Consider the following 22,888-nt stretch of genomic DNA (forward strand, 5'->3'; position numbering starts at 1 on the left):
GGAGTTATAGTCATGAGCCACCATATGGGTGTTGGGAATTGAACCCAGGCCTCTGGAAGAGCAGCCAGTGCTCTTCATTGCTGAGTCATCTCTCCAGCCCTCTGTTTACTTTCTAAGTGGTTGCTATTGTACTATAAACTCACTTTCCCACTTTACATTATAGGAGAAGTCGTTAAATGTGCCCCAAGTATTTATGATGACTGTGTAGCATTGCATTGCATGGATTCTTAAGCAGTTGGAGTTTTGCCATAATAAACAATGTATGATTAATGTCTTTGCAAAAAGCTTTTTCTGAATTTTAGAAGTTGCTTTAGGACAGATTCCCAGAAAGACTTAGGGTATGGAGAATTTCCCTTTCTCCCTTCCTCATAAACCTTTTATTTTGGGATACTTTTAGGTTTTGTTTTTGTTTTTTTCTTTCAAGACAGGGTTTCTCTATGTAGCTCTGACTGTCCTGGAACTTGCTTTGTAGACCAGGCTGGCCTCAGACTCACAGAAATCCATCTGCCTCCCAAGTGTTAGGATTAAAGGTATGCACCACCACGCCCGGTTTTAATTTTAAGTTTAATATGAGCATTTTTAAGGCACTTCATCATGTTTTCCAGAAGTGCCAGCTCTCATTATTCATGACATTGATAATTTTAAGAAAGAGCTACTAGCAAAGGTTAGTGGCTTCTTAGTGTTCCTCAGTATTGTGCATATGTAGGAAAAGTTATTTCAGGTTAGTGTTTATTTTTCTGTTTATAGGAGGTAGCCCTCCTTTTTTCTTTGTTTGTTTTGGAGATAGATCTCTCTGTATAGTTCAAGCTAGCTTTCACCTCACAGTCCTACCTGGTCTCAAGCACTGGGTTACAGGTGTACACACCATCATGCCTACCATAAAACTTGACATCCTTTGAAGTGTGCCAAATTCAGTGACATAGGACAAGGAATGCAAGCTCACTAGTAGATCACCTGTCTGGCATGCTTGGAGTTCAGTTCTCAATACCACAAACAACAGCAAAACATGACAATGGATACATTTGGAGCTGTAGAGTTTCAGAGTTTTTCCATCACTCCAGAAGAAGTCGTGTATCCACTTAGTTCTCTGTCTGTCTGTCTGTCTGTCTGTCTGTCTTCTCCAAGCCCCTGGCTTTTGTGCCTATAAATATGCTTTCTGTGGCTGTTTTATATAAATGAAATCATACAATATGTGACCACCCAGTTTCTTTCTCTCTTGGGGCCTCACTTGTGTTGCCTAGGCTGGCCTTGAACTCCTGGGGCATCAGCCTCCCAGCACCTAGGACTGTGTAAGTATCTCTTCTAAACCATATAAAAGATGATTTATAAGATTACATTTGAATCCTACCTCTGTATTATAGTTAGGAAATTGGTAATCTGTCTTTGTCGGCAGTCTGGAATTCTGGAGACTTAATTGAGAAGGCTGCCTCAGGCTGTATCACAGGGAAGAAATAGTTTTTTTTTACTGTTTCTAGTAGAGGACCAATGACTATTGGGCCTGAGGTAAGAAGAAATCTGAGACAGGGACAAAGGTAGCAACAGTGTGCTGCTTTTGAGTGAGATGGCAGTACATGTCATGCTGGGGGTAAGTAGGAACCTTCTAGACATTACCCTTGATTTGAAGTGTGATATGGAGAACGGGCAGGTGTTTCCTTCTGTACCATCAAAAATAGCCAACCTGCTGGGCGGTGGTGGCGCATGCCTTTAATCACAGCACTTGGGAGGCAGAGGCAGGCGGATCTCTGAGGCCAGCCCGTCTACAAAGTGAGTTCCAGGACATCTAGGACTGTTACACAGGGAAATACTGCCTCAAAACAAACAAACAAACAAACAAACAAACAAACAAAAATAGCCAACCTAAAAACAAATGAGTAGCCTCTCTTCAGGTGGTTCCACCAGGGATAGTTAGAGGAGGTAACAGTGGAAGGCTTTTTTCTACAATGCATTTTATTATTTGAATATTTTAAAATATTGAATTTTGGACATACTATTACTGTTCAAAAACATTGAATCTACAATAAGAAACAAGAAAGTCATAGAGCAGATAATTCATACACACAAAAAATGAGTAAGTTTGGGCCAATATTTAACATGTAAGACCTTAGAAAATGGGGGAAGAGTGGTCAGGGATGACAAGGGCAAACAGAGGTGGCCCCTGAGCATCTATTTCTCAGTTTGAAATTTTCATGGGGGTCCCTTAGTGGCATGGAAGGGAGTATTGTATTTTAGGTAAATGGTTCTTGTTCTTTAGGTAGGTTCCTCCCCGCCTCCCAAATGGGAACGAGCCATCATAATTTTGCAATACGCCACTAAAATGGAGTGTTTGATACAATGGAGGGTTTTATTTTTTGAGCCAAATAATGACATGTAGTGAATTCATACATTGTGGAGTCAGTGTCGTCGTCGTCTTCTTCTTTTTTTTTTTTCCCCAGACAGGGTTTCTCTGTGTAGCTTTGCGCCTTTCTTGGAACTCGCTCTGTAGACCAGGCTGGCCTCGAACTCACAGAGATCCTCCTGGCTCTGCCTCCCGAGTGCTGGGATTAAAGGCGTGTGCCGCCACCACCGCCTGGCTCAGTGTATTCTTTTTTTAATTAATTAATTATGTATACAGTATGTATGACTGCATGCCAGAAGAGGGCACCAGATCTCATTACGGATGGTTGTGAGCCACCATGTGGTTGCTGGGAATTGAACTAAGGACCTCTGGAAGAGCAGTCAGTGCTCTTAACCTCTGAGCCATCTCTCCAGCCCTCAGTGTCTTCTTTTGATTAATTCATTAATGGTTTTCTCAGAGCCAGATCCCCTGGGAGGTAAAGGTGGAGAAGGGAGGTGTGAATCAGAAAAGCCAAGGACAGTGTTTTTGTGATGTGTGAAGTTGGGATGCATCCCAGGCATTTCCAAAGTGCTGTTCCTTTATGTGCTAGTGAGTCCACTAATGGGCTGGCTTTAGAATGGCTGTAGTCACCAGAAAAACTAGGAGGATTAGAGGTTGGGAATTTAAAGTCCTCAGCCTTGGGGCTGGGGTTGAAGTTGCCAACAGTGGCCAGTGATATAGGCGTGGAGAGTTTCACCATAGCTAACCCAAGTGGCTGTGTCTGGAGGGTAGCACATGAGGGAAGGGCAACTGAGCTTTGAAGCTCTCTTGAATACTTCATTTGGTACATGTCTTCACTTGTACACTTTGTGAGTTCTATATAATATGCTAAGCCCCTGCAAATTTGTACACACCCTGGTAAAATGTGCTCACGCGCTCGCTCTCTCTCTCTCTCTCTCTCTCTCTCTCTCTCTCTCTCTCTCTCACACACACACACACACACACACACACACACACACACACACACACATATGTTTACAAATAAATATAGATGTCCAGTTCCCAAGTATTTGGCTGTATATTTATTCTCCATAAATTGCCTTCATACTTTTGTGAAAAATTAATTTTAGATTTGTATATAGTAACTATTACCAGCCTATAGTGTCCTATGGAAATGAGTCTGTCCCGACTCTGAGGACTACTAAAGATTGTGACTTTTCTTGGGAAAAACAGAGCTGGTAAACACCACCAGTGTTTGCTGAGTTTTGTGAGCCTCTTTTGGAATATTATTCAAGCTGAAGGAAGAGGTTAGGGGAATCTAGATTTACAGTCGGATAGTCAGAAGTACTGAAAACAACAGCCTGGGTCCCAGTGAGTAGTGTAAGAGGTGCTCTACTGAGATAGCCTGGGTCCCAGGGAGTAGTGTAAGAGGTGCTCTACTGAGATAGCCCTGGGTCCCAGGGAGTAGTGTAAGAGGTGCTCTACTGAGATAGCCCTGGGTCCCAGGGAGTAGTGTAAGAGGTGCTCTACTGAGATAGCCTGGGTCCCAGGGAGTAGTGTAAGAGGTGCTCTACTGAGATAGCCCTGGGTCCCAGGGAGTAGTGTAAGAGGTGCTCTACTGAGATAGCCTGGGTCCCAGGGAGTAGTGTAAGAGGTGCTCTACTGAGATAGCCCTGGGTCTGTGTAGTATGATTCGGGGCTTGTGGGGAAGACTGAAGAGATGGCTCAGCAGAGTTTTTAGCCCCTGCAGCCCATGTGGTGGAAAGTGAGAACTCCATAGGTTGTGCTGTGGCTTGTGCCCATCATCCAGTAGATATATAATTTAAAAATTAAAGACAAACAAAAAAGAAATGTCAAGCAGGTTTTGCTCTCAGAATCATGGACATAGTTCTAAACTCTTCTGTGTCAAACGTGCTGTTATTTATGTACTTGCTCTTGAACGCTGGTGGGTAACTGAAAATGACAGTGGAGGGGCTAGAGGTGGCCCTGTGGGGAGGTGAGAACGGTGAACCTCCACATGACCCTGTGAACCGCCAAGTGAGGTGGAGGAAGGAAACACGTATAGTGCCAATGGTACAGGAGAGTGGTGTTCTGTATTACAGAAGTTAAAGCCTTAAAAAAATACTCTAGCCCAGGCTGGCTTAGAACTCATTATGTGTTTCCAGTTTCTCCTCAGACCTGTCTTAGCCTCCCAGTACTGAAGTTATAGGTGTGCACTTTCATGTCAAGTTTAAAAAGTATAGTTTTCAGGGAGATGGCTCAGTAGGTAAGAGTGTTCTGCTAGCATGAGGACTTGAGTTCAAAACCTCAGCACCCACATAGAAGCTGCTCATGGCTTTGCATGTCTGTAACCCTAGCACCAAAGACAAGTGGATCCCAAGAGATCACCTAGCCAGCCTAACTAACCCAGTGAGCTGGTTCAGTGAGACACCATGACCACGGCAACTCTTATAAGAGAAAGCATTTAATTGGGGTGTGCTTACAGTGTTAGAGGTTTAAGTCAATTATCATCATGGCAGGGAGCATGGTGGCATTCATGGCCCTGGAGCAGTAGCTGAGAGCTACATCCTGATCCGAAGCCTGACTGGGTTGGCATGGGCTTTTGAAACCTTGAAGCCTACCTCCAGTGATACACTTCCTCCAACATGGCTACACCTACTAATCCTTCTAATCCTTTGGAAAAGTTCCACTTCCTGGTGACTAAGCATTCATATATATGAGCCTATAGGGGCCATTCTTATTCAAACCAGCACAGACCCTGTCTCAGGGCAATAAAGAAGAGGACACCAAGCGTCCTGTTCTGCTTTGGCCTCTGCACGTGCACATCTGGTTACATTAACTCACATACTCATGTGCGTGCAGCAACTCCAACACATTACACCTCTCTCCCCCTAGTCCTAGTTTATTGTTTTTTGAAACTAAGTCTCTTACTGATTCTGGAACTCATCTTTTTGGCTAGGCTGGCCAGCCAATGAACTGTCTCCAGCCCCCCTCCCCCCCCATCCCCTCCCAAGTTGGACTTGAGTTATAGACATACTGCGCCTACTTTTTACATGGGTGCTGGGAATCCAAACTCAGGTCCCAGTGTATATGCAGCATGCACTTTGCCAACTAAGCCATTTCCCCAGTCCCCTCAAAGTCATAGTTCTTAATGAACAAAAACCAGTCAGCTGGACACATGGATCCCCTGGCTAGAGTTGCTATGCAAATTTGTCCCTTTGTGCTAATGGTGATCTGTGTGATGGCAGGAACTGTCAGAGCGCCCAGCCAGAGACACTTCCTACTGAGTACAGACCTTCTGCTCATGCAGTACCCTCTTTCTTCTTGTGGAATGTGATGGCATCTAGTCCCTCAGCAGCTGCAACTATGGCGTCATTGTCTTGACTTGAAAGCCTTCATAGATGTGATTGAGCATCAATAAAAAATAAATATTAGGATGGTGCTGGATGTAGTCAGAGGAATAAACCGGTGACAACTTTGGGACGTTGTCTTCATAGAAGCAAGTGAAGAGACTGGGGATGGAGTTCAATGGAGGAGCACTTGCCTGGTGTGTGTAAGGCCCCGGGTTCAAACAGATGAAATAAAATGCAATAAGAACGTGCACATGAAGTTCACATAAAAAATCTTCAGTGAGTGTGCTCTTAACCAACACTTGCACACTGAGGTATACCCCTGATTGTCATTCATACCAGAGTGCTCTGGAGGCCAGCAGGATTTCCTCAGAAGTTAACTAAGCTTGAGTCAGTGGACTGGCTTTAGACTGTCTTTGCGTCTTTCGGTGGAAGCACTGGTGCTCACCAGTCTGCTGGCTTGTGTAGACAGCTGCCTTTCTGTGCCCTTTCATTCTTGCTGTGCTCTACATGTGGCCTTTTGTCCCCCATGTGGGAGGAGCATGGAATATATTCTTCTGGGCCTGCTCCACTTTTGCTCAGGAGTGACTTCTCTTGATGTACTGTGGGTCCACTTCTGCCTAGCTTTGTGCTAGACCTCTTACTGCCCTGTGCTCAGCTGTGCCTTGCATCTTGGCTGAGGTTAGAGCCAGCCCTCTTCTCTAGGCTGGGGGTGGGGTAGTAAAACCAGTTCTGAATGAGGAGGAGGCAGGTGGCTCTGCCAGTGAGAACAGTAGACTTTGACCTGCACTTTGGATCTTGAGATACAAAGCCACTGGGTAGATCTTGGAGAAGAAAGGACGTGATTACACTCCCTATTTCACAGCAGTCTCTTAGACCGTTGGGAGAATTTTGTCAAAATCAAGCAGGTGCTATTTTAGTTGTTACTTAAAGTGTGAGGTCTGGTAATAGTCTGGATGAAGGTGTATATGGGTTTTACAAAAGAGACTTCTGTTAGATAGGATAGTTGGTAACAACAATTGAAATTCTTTGCATGGGAACAATGTTGTTGGTAGTTTTTCTTGATTCCAGAGTTGCAGTGTGCTCTTATTGTGGTGATTTACTAATGTCACATTCATTACCTGATTGCATTCAGTGCAATGCCAGCTCATTTGTCTTCAAACACTTGGAGCAGAACACTTGTGGAGGAGCCATCACCGGATAGGCACTCTGGTGTCCTGTTCCATGTCTTGACTAATAACTAGGTATCTGTGGGCAAACAGCTGCCTGGACTTTATTTCCTTTCTGCCAGTGCAAGGTTGGACTTGCTGTTCACTGGGGATATTTTTTCTGTCTTAAGATTCTTAGTTCTGCTTTAGAATTGCTGGATAGCATCTTTGTGTTAATGTGATAGTAAGTGTCATTGGGATTTAATTGATTAGACATGTAGGTACATATACCTGTCTTCTGGGATATGTATCTGGGAAAGAGAAGCAGAGGGGATGATGAAGAGGATGCATATTGGTGATCCCTTGCTTATTTTGGACAGTTTTCTTACAGAATAACTATTTATCATTCTTTTGTCTGCCTAATTGAAGCCCTCTGGGTGGTATATAAAAAATAAAATTTAAAATAACACTTCTTTAATATTCTATAGCACTCCTCCTTTTTGTCTAAAGAAAAACGAAAGGTTTTAACTTTTTAACATAGTAAAACTATATACAATAAAAAGTTATCAAGTAAGAATTACATTTACAATATTCAGTCCATTTGTATTTAGCAAATTCAGAGAAAATACTCCATTATTTATCTTATCTTAGTGATTCCAAAGTTTTATACTTAATTTACTTCCTATCATAATTAAGGAAAACTATAACTCCTAATTTAGTCTTTAACTCCATCAAAGACCTCAGAAGGATGTAATATTACTTAACAACAGAGACATCTGGTTGCCTAGACAGTCACCCAAATTTCCTATGCAGTTTTGGAGCATCCATCTTTGGCCCTACAGGTCTAGAATATCTGACAGACTTTTCAGTGAAGCAGGAAATTTGAAGGACTGTCCTGCCTTGTCTTGGCAAAATTCAACAGTCTTTTTCCCGTGTCCTGCTGTACAGTTTATACAGCATACTGTCAACAGTCAAGCCAAGAGCAGTTTTTTGCCCAAATGGCTAGCTTTGCCACAATGAAAGCAAACTCCATATGGAGTTTCTTCGATGCCCATCATCCTTTTATGAAGTAAATTGATGTAGTCAGGAGCAGATGTGTCTTGTTGTGAAAAACTTTACTTTATTAAACATCTTAAATGCCATATTCTATATGTCTCTGAAATGTTTGAAAAATCATCTGTCTAAAATATACCTGTTTAACTTTGAAAATATGCCTAATGTGACTACAAGTTTGATTATTATAGATTAACTACTAACCTAATTTTTTAATTATACATTGCATTTTTAAATGAGCTGCATAAGCACAGTACCCCCAAAAAGAGTAGAAACATATATACAGTATAACAAAAATAACTTTAAATTTGTATCACTATACCGAAATCCATGCCAATGCAAAATATCTGATATTAATAGTTATCTTTTTTTTTTTTTTTTGTTTTTTGAGACAGGGTTTCTCTGTGTAGCTTTGCGCCTTTCCTGGGACTCACTTGGTAGTCCAGGCTGGCCTCAAACTCACAGAGATCCGCCTGGCTCTGCCTCCCGAGTGCTGGGATTAAAGGCGTGCGCCACCACCGCCCGGCCTAATAGTTATCTTTTTATCCTATATTCCTGTAGTCTCCTAAATGATAACAAACATCCATAACCCACCAAATAACCAACAACCACCACCACCCTTCTTGGGAATGTGATGTCGTGTTCTTCAGACTGCTTCTTGTTGTCTGTGGACAAAGGCATCTTTAGGGGTTTCTGATAAAATTGAGCCAAGTCCTGTGAAGACCAGCTGTAACCTCTCTTGATATGTATCACCTGTCAAGATTCAGGAGGTCTCTCCCATCAAACCTGACCCTTATCAACCCTGAAGGAATCCACAGCCTCTGATTTCCTGTGGAAATAAAAGCAAAACCTCTTCTCCAAAGCAATGCATTTTTTGAATTCCCTTTTAAAGTTAAGGCATTTCTAAAGTATATAGGCTGCTTTATTTTATTGGTCCCTCTTTCAGTCCCATGTCTCTTAGCAGCTGTCATTTGCTTATCAGCAATCAAAAAATTCAAAGACAACATAATACTATATAGGATCCAGACTCCCTGTGTATTTCCCATCATTATGTGGCTTTTTTTCTTTTATATTACTTTTACTCTCTTTAAACTATTTCTTTTTTTCTGTGACTGTCTATATCCTTTCTCTCCTATGCACATTGTAAAACATACTGGAACCTATTTAGAGGTCCCCGTTCCTGTTCCCGTGTTCCATCCTCCCCCCCTACTTTACTGTATATCTCTATCATTTTCTGACCACATGAGCCTTTAAACTGCTAAGTTGTGTGGCTAGGACCTCTGCCTGCTTCTCAGGTCATGAGAGCCAAGCCTAAAGTTCTCAGGCCTAGTTGGAGGTGCATTTGACCAGAAACTGCATCCATTCCCCCAGCTCTGGAATGCCAGTGCCCTGCACAGTCCCAGGCATTTTTTACTTAGGTTTTTTTTGTTTGTTTGTTTTTGTTTTTGTTTTTCGAGACAGGGTTTCTCTGTGTAGCTTTGCGCCTTTCCTGGAACTCACTTGGTAGCCCAGGCTGGCCTCGAACTCACAGAGATCCGCCTGGCTCTGCCTCCCGAGTGCTGGGATTTTTTTTTGTTTCTACTTAGAGTGAAAAAGGGTGTTTTAAGTGCTCTGCTGTATGGCAGAACTTCTTAAATGAGCCGTGTCCATTTGTTTGTTTATTTTTAAGCTTTCTCAGGCCTTGTGGATGTTTGAGCCTCATGTTGGAATGCCAGAATGTAGTTGTTTCTTTCCTTTTTTTTTTTTTTAACTCTTTTGCTCTTTAGGGGCCTGCCACCCAGCTCCCAAATAAATACACGGCGATTTATTCTTACCTATGAATGCCCGCCTTAGCTTGGCTTGTTTCTAGCCATGTTTTCTTAACAATTATCCTGTCTTCTGTTGCCTCTGGGCTTTTACTTTTCTCTATTCTATATACCTCTCTATCTTTCTTACTCCATCAAAGACAAAAGATGTAAAAAGGGAAACAGGGTCCAGCTTATAGTCTTTGTGAGAAATTTAATGAAGGCTGAGCTGTAAATTCTCTCCCACAGCAAGTCAGGATGGAAGTTCCTGTGAGTATTCAAATCCCATGATGGCTTTCTTCCAGGGGAGCTTTGGGAACTAGAGAGCTTTCAGCTCCTTCCCTTCATCCCTGCAGACATCTCTGCCTTCCTCAGGACCCGAGGATAAGATCCTTGCCTCTGGGCACTGAGCTGCTTATATATAACCACTGCTGTAGGATGGTAATCATCAGACTCAAATTTTTATTCTTAGCTCTACTCTCTCTACCCAAAGGCTACTTCTGATTCTTTCAAGTCAGGAACTTTACATCTCAGGAGTATCAAGCTCATTTGCCAAATAAACAACTTAGTTTCCCAGGCTACCCTAGATTTAATGGCTATGTAGTGCTAGATTTAGATGAACTAGGGTTGAGAAGTCTGCCGTTAGGGGCATTTATTTGGCTATGAAGAACAGATTGGATCAGAGTTGGGAAAGTTGGTATCAAGGTGACCACCTAAAAGAAGTTAATTTTACAGGCAGTAAAATAGAGAATGGCAGAAATTGTGGTGAGGGAAGTCATCATAAAGTGAAAAAGTAGTATGAAACAAATCTACAGGCCCAGTGGAGCCGTAGAAAATATGGAAAAGAGTCAAAGAAAATATCAAATTCTGTGACCTTTCTCTTCCTTTCAAGTTTTCTTTGATGAGGTGATTCTGAGCCTTGGCTGGCTTTGTGGTTCCTTAATAAGTGAGTCAGAAGTACAGGTCTCTGAACTGCTCATCCAGAAGCAGAAATAGACAGCAACAGAAATCCAGGCAGGCAGCTTTGTACATGCTGTCAGCTCTGCAGCAGAGAAGATAGGTTTGTCTCAGATGTGTGCATGGCTCTCCTAGAGGATTCTAAGGCAGCTGTAATTTGTCGTTTTATTTTGCCCAAAGATTTTAAGTGTGTGTGCCTTTTTCAGTTGAGGTGAGCCAGGTGACTAAATGAAGCAGCAGTATGTGACATTACTGTTGTAGCTGTTTTGAACACATAGGCAACAGTGTGTGTACCTCACAATCCAAGGGGCTTACACTGAGGTGCAGGTCTCTCTACACGGCAGTGAGTAATTGTGCTGACAGATGAAAGTGCAATTTAAAACTCAAGGTCTAAACTTGAAGATGCAGTTTGAAAGCTCGAAGTACAGTGTGCAGTCTTTATACACACACACACACACACACAAACACACACACACACACACACACACAAAATATATATACATGTACATACGGACAAGTAATAAATAATAGCTGTCACAGTGTGGAACACTCAAGTCAAGAGTAGAATATTCTTGGAGTTCCAAGGAATCCCTCTTCCCCAAAGTAACCACTGTTTTCTGACTAACAGCACAACTTAGTTTTGTTTGTTTAAAATTTTTTAATATAAAATATTACATTATATTTTTAGTCCCAGCACTTGAGAGGCAGAGGCAGGTGGATCTCTGGGTCCAAGGCCAGCCTGGTCTACTAGAGAGTTCCAGGTCAGCCAAGGCCACACAGAGAAACCCTGCCCGGGGTGAGTGGTGGGTGGGCGTATATGTATATGTATATGTATATGTATATGTATATGTATATGTATATGTATATGTGTATGTGTATGTGTATGTGTGTGTGTGTATATATATATACACACACACACATACACACATAAACATAATGAAAGGGTGTGTTTTGACATCTTTCATTTGTTGTGTTTATGAGTTTTTTTTGCTGTTGCTATAAGATTCATTCATGTTGTATTACAATATTCTCTCATATAAACAAACCACAACTCACTCATTCCATTGGTGATAGAAATTTGAGTTCTTTTGATTTTTTTTTTTTATTCTGTGTAATGGCTCTGTGACTATGTATGTGCATTTTATTTGGTATACATGTACAGATTTCTATTGGTTAAATGCAGTCATAAGACGTACAGCTTTCTCAAATGGTGACACCTGTCTATGTTCCTGCAAGCAGTATCTGCATATCTCAGTTGCTTAGCCAACACATGGTACTGTCTGTTTAATTTTTCTGTGTATGGGTGTTTTGCCTGCGTGCATATCTGTGAACCATGTGCATGTCTGGTGCTTGAAAGGACCAGAAGAAGGTGTTGAATCTCCTGAGACTGGCGTTACAGATGGTTGTGAGCTACCATGTGGGAGCTAGAACTGAACAGCCAGTACTCTTAAATGCTGAGACAACTCTCCAGCTCATGGAGTCTTTCTGACTTAGCTATTCTGGTGGTTGTGTAGCAGCCTCTTCCGTTTTAAATTTGTGTTTCTCTGAGGAGGCGAATACTTACTTCAGTCTTTCTTTTATAAGTAACTTTGTCCAAAGGTTCTTGTCTTTGTTAAGTTACTTTATACTCTCTTTATACTCTGATGTGAGTTCTGTCACTTACCATACAAGTGTCTTCTCTCATCCTGCAGCTTCTGTGCCATCTGATGAGTGGTCTTAGGTTTGTCGTTCTCTTTCTTTGTGTTTAGTGCTTTATGTGTCCCCAGTGGTGGAAACTGTATCCTCAGTCATGTAGGCATTTTCCTGTGGAAGCTTTATTGTTTGACTTTTCACATTTTGTGACTTAAATTTAAGAGTTTTTCTGATTCATCTGGGGTGTGTGTGTGTGTGTGTGTGTGTGTGTGTGTGTGTGTCTCAGTGAGTTTATTTACTTATAATACATCTAAAACTTTTTGATTGATTTATTTATTTTAAATACATTTAATTGTGTGTTTATTCATGTGCACATGTATATATACACCAGAGGACATCTTTTGGGAGTCTGTTCTCCTTCCATCACATGGGTTCCAGGGGTTGAACTCAGATTGGCAGGCTTGGTGGCAAGGGCCTTTACCCACTGTCATCATGAGAGCCCCTCACTTAGTTTTAAATTAGTCTTCAAGACCTGAAACAGAAATCTTTTTTTTTTTTTTTTTTTTTTTTTTTTTTTTTTGGTTTTTCGAGACAGGGTTTCTCTGTGTAGTTTTGGTGCCTGGCCTTGAACTCACAGTGATCCACCTGGCTCTGCCTCCCGAGTGCTGGAATTAAAGGCATTCGCCACCACTGCCCGGCCTGAAACAGAAATCTTAGCATAAGATGGGAAGCTAGCAGATTGATCTTCTGAATCCCGAGATATTGACCTTTACCTGCTCCAACTTAGAGTCCTGGGGGCGTTCCTGTATGTTGAAAGGGTAGTGTTACGTGGTGTGTTACTACTTCCTCGCTGCTCTTCTTAGGTCCTTAACCTGAAGTTTCCGGTGGCCTTCTTGCTGAAGCAGTTGGGGGATCTGCAGTGTCCTTTAACCATTTGCAGGTCTGAACATAGCCTGTTTGTCTTCTACTTCTGTTCTGAATGTTTACTCAGGTGAAGCCTGGGACTCCTTTTTTATCCACTGTAAATGAACACAGTTTGATTTTGGAATCTTGTCTGAGAAGCTGAAAGCTTGTGTAGTTTCAGAGGAGGTCTGACTCCTTTTGTTTTGCAGTGTTCCTGTCTGTTTTTATTTGGTACCTAATAAGCCCAAGTAAAAATCAGAGTAGCCATCCTTGCTAAGGAGATAATTCTTAGTGTATCTAGTGCTTGTACATAGGTCACCTTTTTTGAAACTTGCAGTGTCCTATGAAACATCCCAACATTAGTGTTGGAATTATTGAAGTGATCAGAATGTAAACAGCCTGGTATTTGGGCTTGTGTCTGGTGATGGGCTCGGATGGTTCTAGCACTGTCTCCTGGAGCTGTCGAGTGTCCATGGGTCTTTGCAGTTGCTGGAGCTTCTTGGTTTGCACCTTAGCTTCTTGGGTTGGGGTGGAGTGTACTGGGTAGATTGACTGGCAGGAGATTCTTGGGAGAGGCTGTCAGTGATCATTTAATTTAGACACCAGCATGGCAATGTATGATGCTGTGCTTGGGGGCTTTGGAGTGTGTGACCCAGGAGTTTCTTGAGGCCCCACTTCTCTCCTCTTTTCCTTGAACTCTTATCTTCCCTTTTCATGGTCTCCTTTCTGTGTGGTGATGTACTGTGTATCAAAGAAAGCTTGCCTGAGAAGCAGAGGACAGAGCCAGCCACTAGATTAAACACAGAGGCCAGGCAATGGTGGCACACACCTTTAATCCTAGCACTCGGGAGGCAGGGATCCGTCTCTGTGAGTTCAAAGCCACCCTGGACTACATGAGATTGATTCAGTCTAGGAGAGAAACAACCAGAGAGTGGTAGCACACACCTTTAATCCCGGCACTCGAGATCTCATGCCTTTGCTACCAGTATTTTGGAAGCACACATGCCTTTAATCCCAGCACTAAGAAGGAAGTGAAATGACTGGGCAGAGAAAGGTATATAAGGTGTGAGGAAACAGGAACAAGCGCCTTTCAGCTGAGGACTCAGAGGCTTTCAGCTAGAGGATGTGTGGAGACAGGATCTCGCCTTCCATTCGGACTGAGGACCCGGTAGTGGCGAGAAGTGTCTCTAGTAGCTTGTTTCTTTGTCTCTCTGATCTTTCCACATTTACCCAATATCTGGCTCCTAGTTTTTATTGTAAGACCGTTTAGGATTCGTGCAAGATTACTGTCTCCCTCTCTCCCTCTCTCCCCCCTCTCCCCCTCTCTCCCCATCCCCCTCTCCCTACTTATTTTTTGGGCATTGAGTTACTTTAATACTTTCTAATGTCTTTATTTCCCTAAATTTTCCTACAGCCTGTAAATTTTATTTTTTTGCCATGCTGCGTTTTGTCCCCCTCCCCCCCCCCCCCATGCCTTGTGCCATTATTAGCCTGGCTGTCCTGGAACTCTGTGTAGACCGGGCTGGCCTAAAACCCAGAGATTGGCCTCCTCAGCCTCTCAGCCTCCTGAGTACTGGGATTAAACGTGTGCATCACCATGTCTAGTCCTAGCCCTTTTACTTTTTATTTATTTATTTTTTGTTTTTATTATTATTTTATTTTTTGTATTGTTTGGTTTGAGACAATTGCATATTGGCCAGGCTGGATTCAAAGATGTATTTTTTTTTCATTTTTAATTTATGTGTGTGTGTGTGTGTGTGTGTGTGTTTGTATGTATGTATGTATGTATGTATGTACACAGTGTGTAAAGGTGCCTGAGGAGGTCACAGGTGTCAGATCCCCATGTCACTGTAGCTATGGGTAGTTGTGAGTGACCCAGCGGGGTGGGTGGTGGGGGGGGGTGGTGGTGGTGCTGGGAACTTAACGGGTCCTCTGCAAGAGCAGTATGTGCTTTTAACCATTGAGCCCTCTCTCTAGCCCCGAGTCTGGCTTCAAACTTTGTAGCTGAGGATGACTTTGAATTTTCTTCTGCCTTCATCTTCTGTGGGAGGCCAGCTCCCACCTTTTCAAGGGTTCTTATAAGGAGGAGAGAGGTATAAGAAAATATTACATAGAAAGATAGCGAAGAGGAGAAAGACAGAAACACAGGATAGCTTTGGGAGTACCTGGGTGAATACCCAACAGCCTTTTCCATTTAGTCAAAAGGGCTTTTTATAACAACGCCAAGGGGCAGGGCAAAAGACCTTCCCCTTGCTAGATCAAAGGACACTGTCCAGCCAAGTGTAAACCCTTCCAAACACCTGGTAACCACACCTGTGGTCAAATCATCCCCTTATGCAGCCCTGCTGGGTAAAGCAAGCTCAGATTCTTGGACCCTGAGTAAGTTCTCACTAGGAAACCTCTATGGGTCTCTACAGTTTCCCTGACTGCTGGGACGATAGGCATATGCCACTCTGTGTGTGTGTGTGTGTGTGTGTGTGTGTGTGTGTGTGTGTGTGGTGTTGGATATCAAATCTAGGGATTCATGCATGCTAGGCAAGGACTCTACCAATTGAGGTGTGTCCTCAGCCCTTACTTAATTTTGAGATAAGGTCTCACTAGGTTGCCTTGAATTTCTCATCCTCCTGTCTTAACCTCCTGAGTAGCATGAGTGATAAACTTGTACCAAGGCCTGGTGGTAGTTTTAATTTAAATAGAAATACCTCCCTCTCTCAAATGAAATGACATACCAAATTTGATTAATGAAACATACCAAGACAGTGTCTGTATTGTCTCCAAACTACTGGGATCAAAGATCCTCCTGCCTTAGCTTGTCAAGTAGCTGGATGTATACTGTTCACCTGGCATATTGGTAATTTTTATAGACTGTGTTGGCTTGCAAGCTATACAGTTCAGACAACAGCTTCTCTTTGAGTCACAAGTGCTAATACTATTGGGGAGGAATTCATCACTCAGCAGGCCAGTTCATTTGTCATCTCATAGCCTACTGTGCCAGCAGTATGGGAGGCACAGCCCATGCCTGGCACTGTCTGAACATGGCCAGTGTTGGTGGTGTAGATGGTGCTGTACTTGTAAATGGCTTATTAAGGGAGATGGTTGAAGTCCCTCAGTTTCCACAGGAGTAGAGGATTGGCTGGAGGTCTTCAGACCTTTCGCAGTTAAACACAAAACATGTTAAAATGTGAGCCTGTTGTCTTAAAATGCTCTTGGGAGTAAAGGAGGAGATTTGGGGAAGGGAGGCAAGTAGGAAAGGAATTAAGAACTAACTAAAATAACAGGAGTTTTCAGGTAGATAATGCCAATGATGGTTCAGACATGCTCTGCAGATACTCACCTTTTTGCTCACAGGCTGTATGAAGTGGTTTTTGTTACTATTATTACTTAAAACTTCTTATGAGACTGGGTGTGTAATCAGGGTTGGCCTAGAGCTTGTTATCTTCCTGCCTCATCCTCCTGAGTGCGGAGACCACAGGCATGTGCCCCTGACTACAGCTGTTCTGCTGAATGAAAAGAAAGTGGAGTTGGGAGATCCATGTGCAAGAGGGAACCCATCAGTACTCAGGATCGGTCGGTCGGTCGGTCGGTCGGTCGGTCTCTATCTCTGTCTCTCTCTCTGTGTCTCTCTCACCTTTTTAGACACGTTTTCAGCCAGGGTTAGACTAGGCTGGCCTTGAACTGAAGAGATCCACCTGCCTCTGCCTCCCTACTGCTGGGATTAAAGGTGAGTGCCACCATGGCCTGGCTCAAGGGCCTCACCTTTCACCCCGGGCATCTCTACTCAGTCTGTTCTCTGCTAATCGGTGTAGGTTGAACTTGGAGTGCGTGCCAAGCTTTGTTTTCAGCTGCACATTCATCTTTATTGGCTCCTCATGTGAGATTGAAAGCTGACTGTATGTAGGACTTCTGAAGCATCTTCAGAAACCCCAAGATTCCTCTGTATTAAATTAACATCTGGCTAATTAATCAGGCAAGGGGTGCCCAGATTGTGTATGTAGGGTCTCTAAGCCTCCTAGAATCTGTTTGCTCTGCCTATTTAGGCAGGGCCAGGACTGTTAATTTGCTTTCAGCATCTTTCTACAGTTGTATTTTGAATTGTTTTTCTTCTTCTTAACATAAATAATTAAAATTACCTGGCATGCATTTGTAGTAGATAACTAAAACTGGGTTTTAAGCCAGAAGGAAAATCCTCTTGTTTTTCTGGCTTGGATTGTGCATTTGAAGAATGTTGAACCAAGGTGTTTGGGAGGTAAATTACTCTTGTTGTAGATGGTACCTGGAAGGAACTGGGAAGCAGAAGCGATTTATTGATGTTTTCTCAAATTCTTTTGTCAGGCATCTGAAGAAGCCTCCCTCAGGGCACTGGAAAGTCTGATGACAGAATTTTTCCATGATTGTACAACTAATGAAAGAAAACGTGAGATAGGTAAGTGAAATTTGGGGAAGAAGGAATTGATACCCTTGGCTGGTCAAACCTGCATGTGCCCCTTGAGTTCTGGGCTTTGCTCTGGTGCTACTGGTTGGTGGCAGGTGGGGCCTGCAGACCTAATTGCAAGGACATAGTGATTGGTTTTCTTTCCTTTCGGTCAAGTGGAAAGCCTCTGTTTTGTTTCTAATCTTAGCAGTGTTGTTGTAAGAAGCCCACAACACTTAATTTCAAACAAGAACAACTTAGGAAAGTATCTGAATGAACGCCTGAGACAGTGGTCTTTGAATCCCTTACCTGGTCTACCTTTGGAGCCTTCCAGCCTTTTCTTCCTTTTTGTCTTGGTTGCCTTTCCCATTCTGCAGTTTTCGTGAATAAAGGCTCTGCAACAGAGAGAACATGTAGGTGTAATCACTTGCTGTCTCGGGGCCTCAGCGTGTTTGAGAACCCACGTTTGACTTTTTATGTTCATTAATACAGTTATGTTAATCAAACATACTAGAAAGAAATAATTTATTCAAGTGTCATGTCCTGCCTCAGGGACATGACCCACTGTGCTGCTCAAGCAGTCTGTTCCCCTTTGGATCCTCTCTTAACCTTGGATTTGAGTGAAAGGTGCTTTCTTACTACTCTGTACTCTGTAACCATGCTTGTTGCTTACCTTTCCTTAAGGTTTGTCTTTGGCTCAGAACCCTACAGGCCCATTTCTGTCTCCACTGGCTTGACTCATGTTAGCCAGCTAAACCTCCTGGTCCTGTCTGTCATCCAAAGTCCACTTGGGGTGGAGACTCTTACGGGTGGCTAGGACATCTTGCTATAGCCTGTTTTTTGCTAGCCTCCTTGAAGCATCGTGTCATCTGATAGTTGGTACTCGCGATAGCCTGCACCTTTCTTTTCTGAGAGAGTACATTGTAGGGAAGTAGAATAGACAGAGGACCACTGATGGTTGCTGAGTCTGGGCGATGAGCGGCGTTTGCCTAGAAGACCTGCCCTGCTTGCTACTCTGGTTCTCTATACTGATTATCCTCCTGACCCAGTGTGATCACCTTGTTAGTTTATGGTACTAGTACTTTATATTTATAGTGAAAATACTAGATAAAATTTTTACCAAAAAAGGTATATCTTACTCTATGTTAGTCTCTTATAATCTTCCACTCTGATTTCTTCAAACTCTTGTCGCTGGCTTTGATTTTTCTTTAAATTTTTGATTTGCTCATTAAATGTTGCTCACATTTGCATATTCATGGGTTGAAAGTGGAACCTTGTATAGGATATTCATATCTGAATTGAACTTTTATGCAGACTAGGGTTATAGCTTAGTGGAAGAGCACTTTCCTTGCATGGGCCCTATCCTTAGCAACACAGAGAGTCCATAAAACAACACATATTACAGATGTTCAGTTGAAATGCTGGCTAATTGGAACTGTTCTGTACCAGTTGGTCGGTCTTTTGCTGCTCTTTGTACCTGGTCATTGTGGCTTAATCTGAGTGTGTGACTGGAACTATTGTTTGCTTTTTGTTGTTGTTGTTGTTGTCTTCGTAAAAACTACAGGCTTTGCCAGTTGATGTAAGGGAACAGAAGGAAGCCATGTCTTATTAAGGCCCTTCTACCCACCCGCCTGCCAGACAAGTTACAGTGCTCGAGAGGTTAATAGAGTAGGTAGTGGGGATGCATGAGACCAGCTGTTTTTTAACAGTGGAGGAATGGGAGCAGTATATACAGCAGTGGTTGGCTGTGACCAGGCTTAGGGATCAGCTGGCTTGAGCCCAGCATGTCATTTCCAGCTATAACTCACATTATCTGGTTTGCTTGTGTCTGTGTTACATAACAAAAAAAACTTTTGTTTAATTATCAGGACATGCCATCATCTTTCACAGAATTTTTAAGATTTAAGGAAATTATTTTTATTTTATGTCTGTGAGTTTTGCCTGCACATATGTCTGCGTACTATGTGCATGGAGGAAGTTAGAAGTGGGTATGGGATCCCCTGGAACTGGAGTTGTAGAAAGTTATGAGCTGCTATGTGGGTGCTGGGGATTGAACCTAGGTCTTCTCCAAGAGCAGCCAGTGCTGAACCATTTCTGTAGCCCTTGTTCTGTAGAATGGCTAGAGAGGCTGTCTTGTTGCGCTTAGTTAGGGTTGCAAGGCAGGCAGAGAACTGCAGTGTCTTCATGGCGACCTTGCATAGGCCAGGCTTGCTGGCAGGGTCCATGGCTAGTGCATAGATCAAGGTGGTTAACAAGCAATGTGCCTACAGGTGATGGTGGGTAGCTAGACTAATAGGGGTGGGTAGCTTATTAATTGTGACTTTTGGCTTATGCTGTCAGTGGTCTGAGAGGAGAAGAGCCATTTTTCTTTTTTTTTTCTTTTGGTTTTTTGAGACAGGGTTTCTCTGTAGTTTTGGTGCCTGTCCTTGATCTCGCACCGTAGAGCAGGCTAGCCTCGAACTCACAAAGATCTGCCTGGCTCTGCCTCCTGAGTACTGGGATTAAAGGCGAGCACCGCCGCCCGCCGAGAAGAGCCAGTTTTAATTGACTGGATGTACAGTCAGAGCTGCTCTGGTAACTCTTAGGGTTCTTACTTTTGATTTGTACTTATTTATGTATTTTGTGTCATCATCATCATTATTATTTTGTTTCATGCCTGGTGTCTACGGAGGCCAGAGGAAGTTCCAGTCCCTGAACTGGAGTTATAGACAGTTATAAACCACCACATGGCTTTTGGGAATGTTACTTTTTTCTTCCTGATTCTCTAGCCTTCATGTTGCCTGAGTGCAGGCAGTATGGATGTCACTGAAGAATGCTAGAACATTGTGTGTATAGCTTATGCTTGTAGGGACTAGTTGGCATCATTTACATTTTGGATAGACTTGCTGTCCCACATAGAGCTTATCAAGAGCTTGAGCAGTAGGACTCTGCTCTCAAAAGGTATCTTTAGGAAAGTCAGTGGCCTTGAGATGTGAGGGTACATCTGTTGATGGTACCCCCAGAGTCAAGAGTAAGTACTAACTATATAATCCATTCACCTGGGTTTTGTGCTTGTTTGTTGACACCATTTGCATTATATGGAAAGGTAGGAATGTTTTCAAAATGATGGCAGTCTGGTCTTGTATTAATTTCATGTATTTTTATAGTTGTTTTGTTAATTTTTTCAGAGGAGCTTCTTAATAACTTTGCCCAGCAAGTAGGAGCCTGGAGATTCTGCTTGTATTTTCTGTCCAGCACAAGGAATGACTATGTGATGATGTACAGCTTAACGGTTTTTGAGGTAAGATGTTGGGTCATTTCATATTCCTGAAAACCATAGTGAAATTGTATACTATAGCACTAGGCTTCCCCTTTGGCTCCAAAAAGATTGGGCAGGCGGTTGGCTTTCTGGTACTGTTAGGTCATGTTTGGTGACTTACCTTTTTCTTTTATCATTGGAAAGACAAAGATGACTGTTTTGTAAGGAGAGTGGTTGTTCTGCCGTCATCTTCCAACCCCAGACACAGTCATGCTAACTCCTGTCCCAGTTCTGTCTTCTGTGCATGCTCACAGCAGACTCTTTCCCACTGTCCCTGCTGGGACTGTAGAGTAGCATCTTGATTATGTGCTTCAAGCTAGCTTCAGACTCGCCACCTCCTGCCTCATTCTCCCAGGTGATTGGATTACAGGTGTGTGTTGTCTGGCTTGTTCGCTTATATTGGGACATTACATTGTTACTGTCACTATTTGGTGGCCAGTTGGCCAGTAAGACGTGTTGGAGACAATGATGTAACAGCAAGTTTGTACATACAACTTTATGTCTTTAGTTACTCAGTAGATCTTCCTAGAGATAGGATTGTTGTGTCCTAAGATTTCAGTATTTGTATTTCTCTTTTGTTAAATGTCCTAAACTGTTAGAGGAGTGTGTGTGTGTGTGTGTGTGTGTGTGTGTGTGTGTGTGTTGTTGTTGTTGTTGTTGTTGTTGTGTGTGTGTTGTTGTTGTTGTTGTTGTTGTAGTGAACTATAGAATTAAAAACAAGTTGTTTTGTGTACAGCTCATTAAAGGATATGTATTTGTTTTTCAGAATCTGATCAATAAAATGTGGCTTGGGGTCCCATCTCAGGATAAGATGGAAATTCGTAGCTGCTTGCCCAAACTTCTCTTGGCTCACCATAAAACCTTACCTTACTTTATCCGGAACAAACTCTGCAAAGTTATTGTTGATATTGGACGCCAAGATTGGCCCATGTTCTACCATGACTTTTTCACTAACATTTTACAGGTAAGGATCTGCTCTGGGGAACTATCTTATAGATCGTTTGTTTGTAGAAGTGATTATATCCCTTGTCTTGAGTTTGACAGTTAGTCGTTGGGGCTGCAGTAGTAAATGCTGCAGGCTGGATTAGTGCATTAGCTTCCTTTATGCTCTTGTTCCTTTGTGTAGCGGAGGAGAAGGAAGAAGAATACGCCTAGCTGCTTTGTTAGCTTCTGTGATGTTCTGCTCAGCAAACCTTTGAAAGCCTGGCTCCTGATACCCTGGGTGTTGAGGTGAAAGGAGGGTTCCAGTGGTTTCAGAATTGAGTCAGGAAATAATCACAGGCAGTAACTAGCCATTCTTAGGAGAATTATTGTGCTGCTGAGCTGTGTGTTACACAGACTTGCGAGTTGTGAGGTGAGCGGTAAGGTGTGGGCAAGGGGTGAGTCTCACCGTTCTTTCATAGTTCTTTCATTGGAATTGAAGAAAAGTAGTTTTTATTTTTCTCTTACTTTAGTGTTGTGATTTTTGAGGTCTTGCCAAAACTCATGATGCTCCTGTTCTTAACTTCTTGAGTGCTAGAACTGTATAGTGGGCACTGCCAGATGTGGAGGAACATGAGGCATCCTTTGATGTTGGAATCCTGAGTCTTGTTGGAGTCTGGATCGTAGAGGGGCAAGAAGAGAGGACAGGAGACAGGACAACCGCCATTGGGAGGCTCTGGGTCAAGCTGTGGCCTTATTTGTTGGATGAAGGAGCAGTGCTGGGGTGATGGCCAGGAGGTTTTGGCCGGTGACTGATGCAGGGCTTTTAGAAGGGAGGAGCCCAGATCCTAGGTTAGGACTTTCCAGAGCTATAATTTTCTAACATTTTGTCTGCTATCTCTAAAGTCATTTATTTGGATGCTATAGCAGTGCAGACATTGAGCATCTGGATTGCTTCTCAGATTGCTTCTCAAAGTGCCACAAATTTGGTATATTTGGTTTTGTTTCACACAATGATTCATTACCTAGAGATTTATGGCAGTAGGTGCATCTCTTCAGCAACCTATGTATTGAACATCAGCCTGTGCTAGCCATGCATGTGATGGAGCCATAGCAG

The 22,888-nt window shown here is 42.8% G+C and overlaps 1 protein-coding gene across 2 annotated transcripts in view; it reads left to right on the forward strand.

Annotated features, from left to right (window-relative positions):
- The window catches only part of Xpo6 (exportin 6), a 107,138-nt gene that overhangs the window by 15,535 nt on the left and 68,715 nt on the right, over positions 1 to 22,888 (forward strand). For both annotated transcript variants that reach the window (XM_059267208.1, XM_059267206.1), the window contains exons 2-4: positions 17,474 to 17,564; positions 20,720 to 20,832; positions 21,617 to 21,814. In XM_059267208.1, coding sequence (XP_059123191.1) covers positions 17,474 to 17,564; positions 20,720 to 20,832; positions 21,617 to 21,814 — 402 coding nt within the window. The remainder of the gene's footprint in view (positions 1 to 17,473; positions 17,565 to 20,719; positions 20,833 to 21,616; positions 21,815 to 22,888) is intronic.

The sequence above is a fragment of the Peromyscus eremicus genome, chromosome 1 (genome assembly GCF_949786415.1).
Source record: "Peromyscus eremicus chromosome 1, PerEre_H2_v1, whole genome shotgun sequence".
Lineage (NCBI taxonomy): Eukaryota > Metazoa > Chordata > Mammalia > Rodentia > Cricetidae > Peromyscus > Peromyscus eremicus.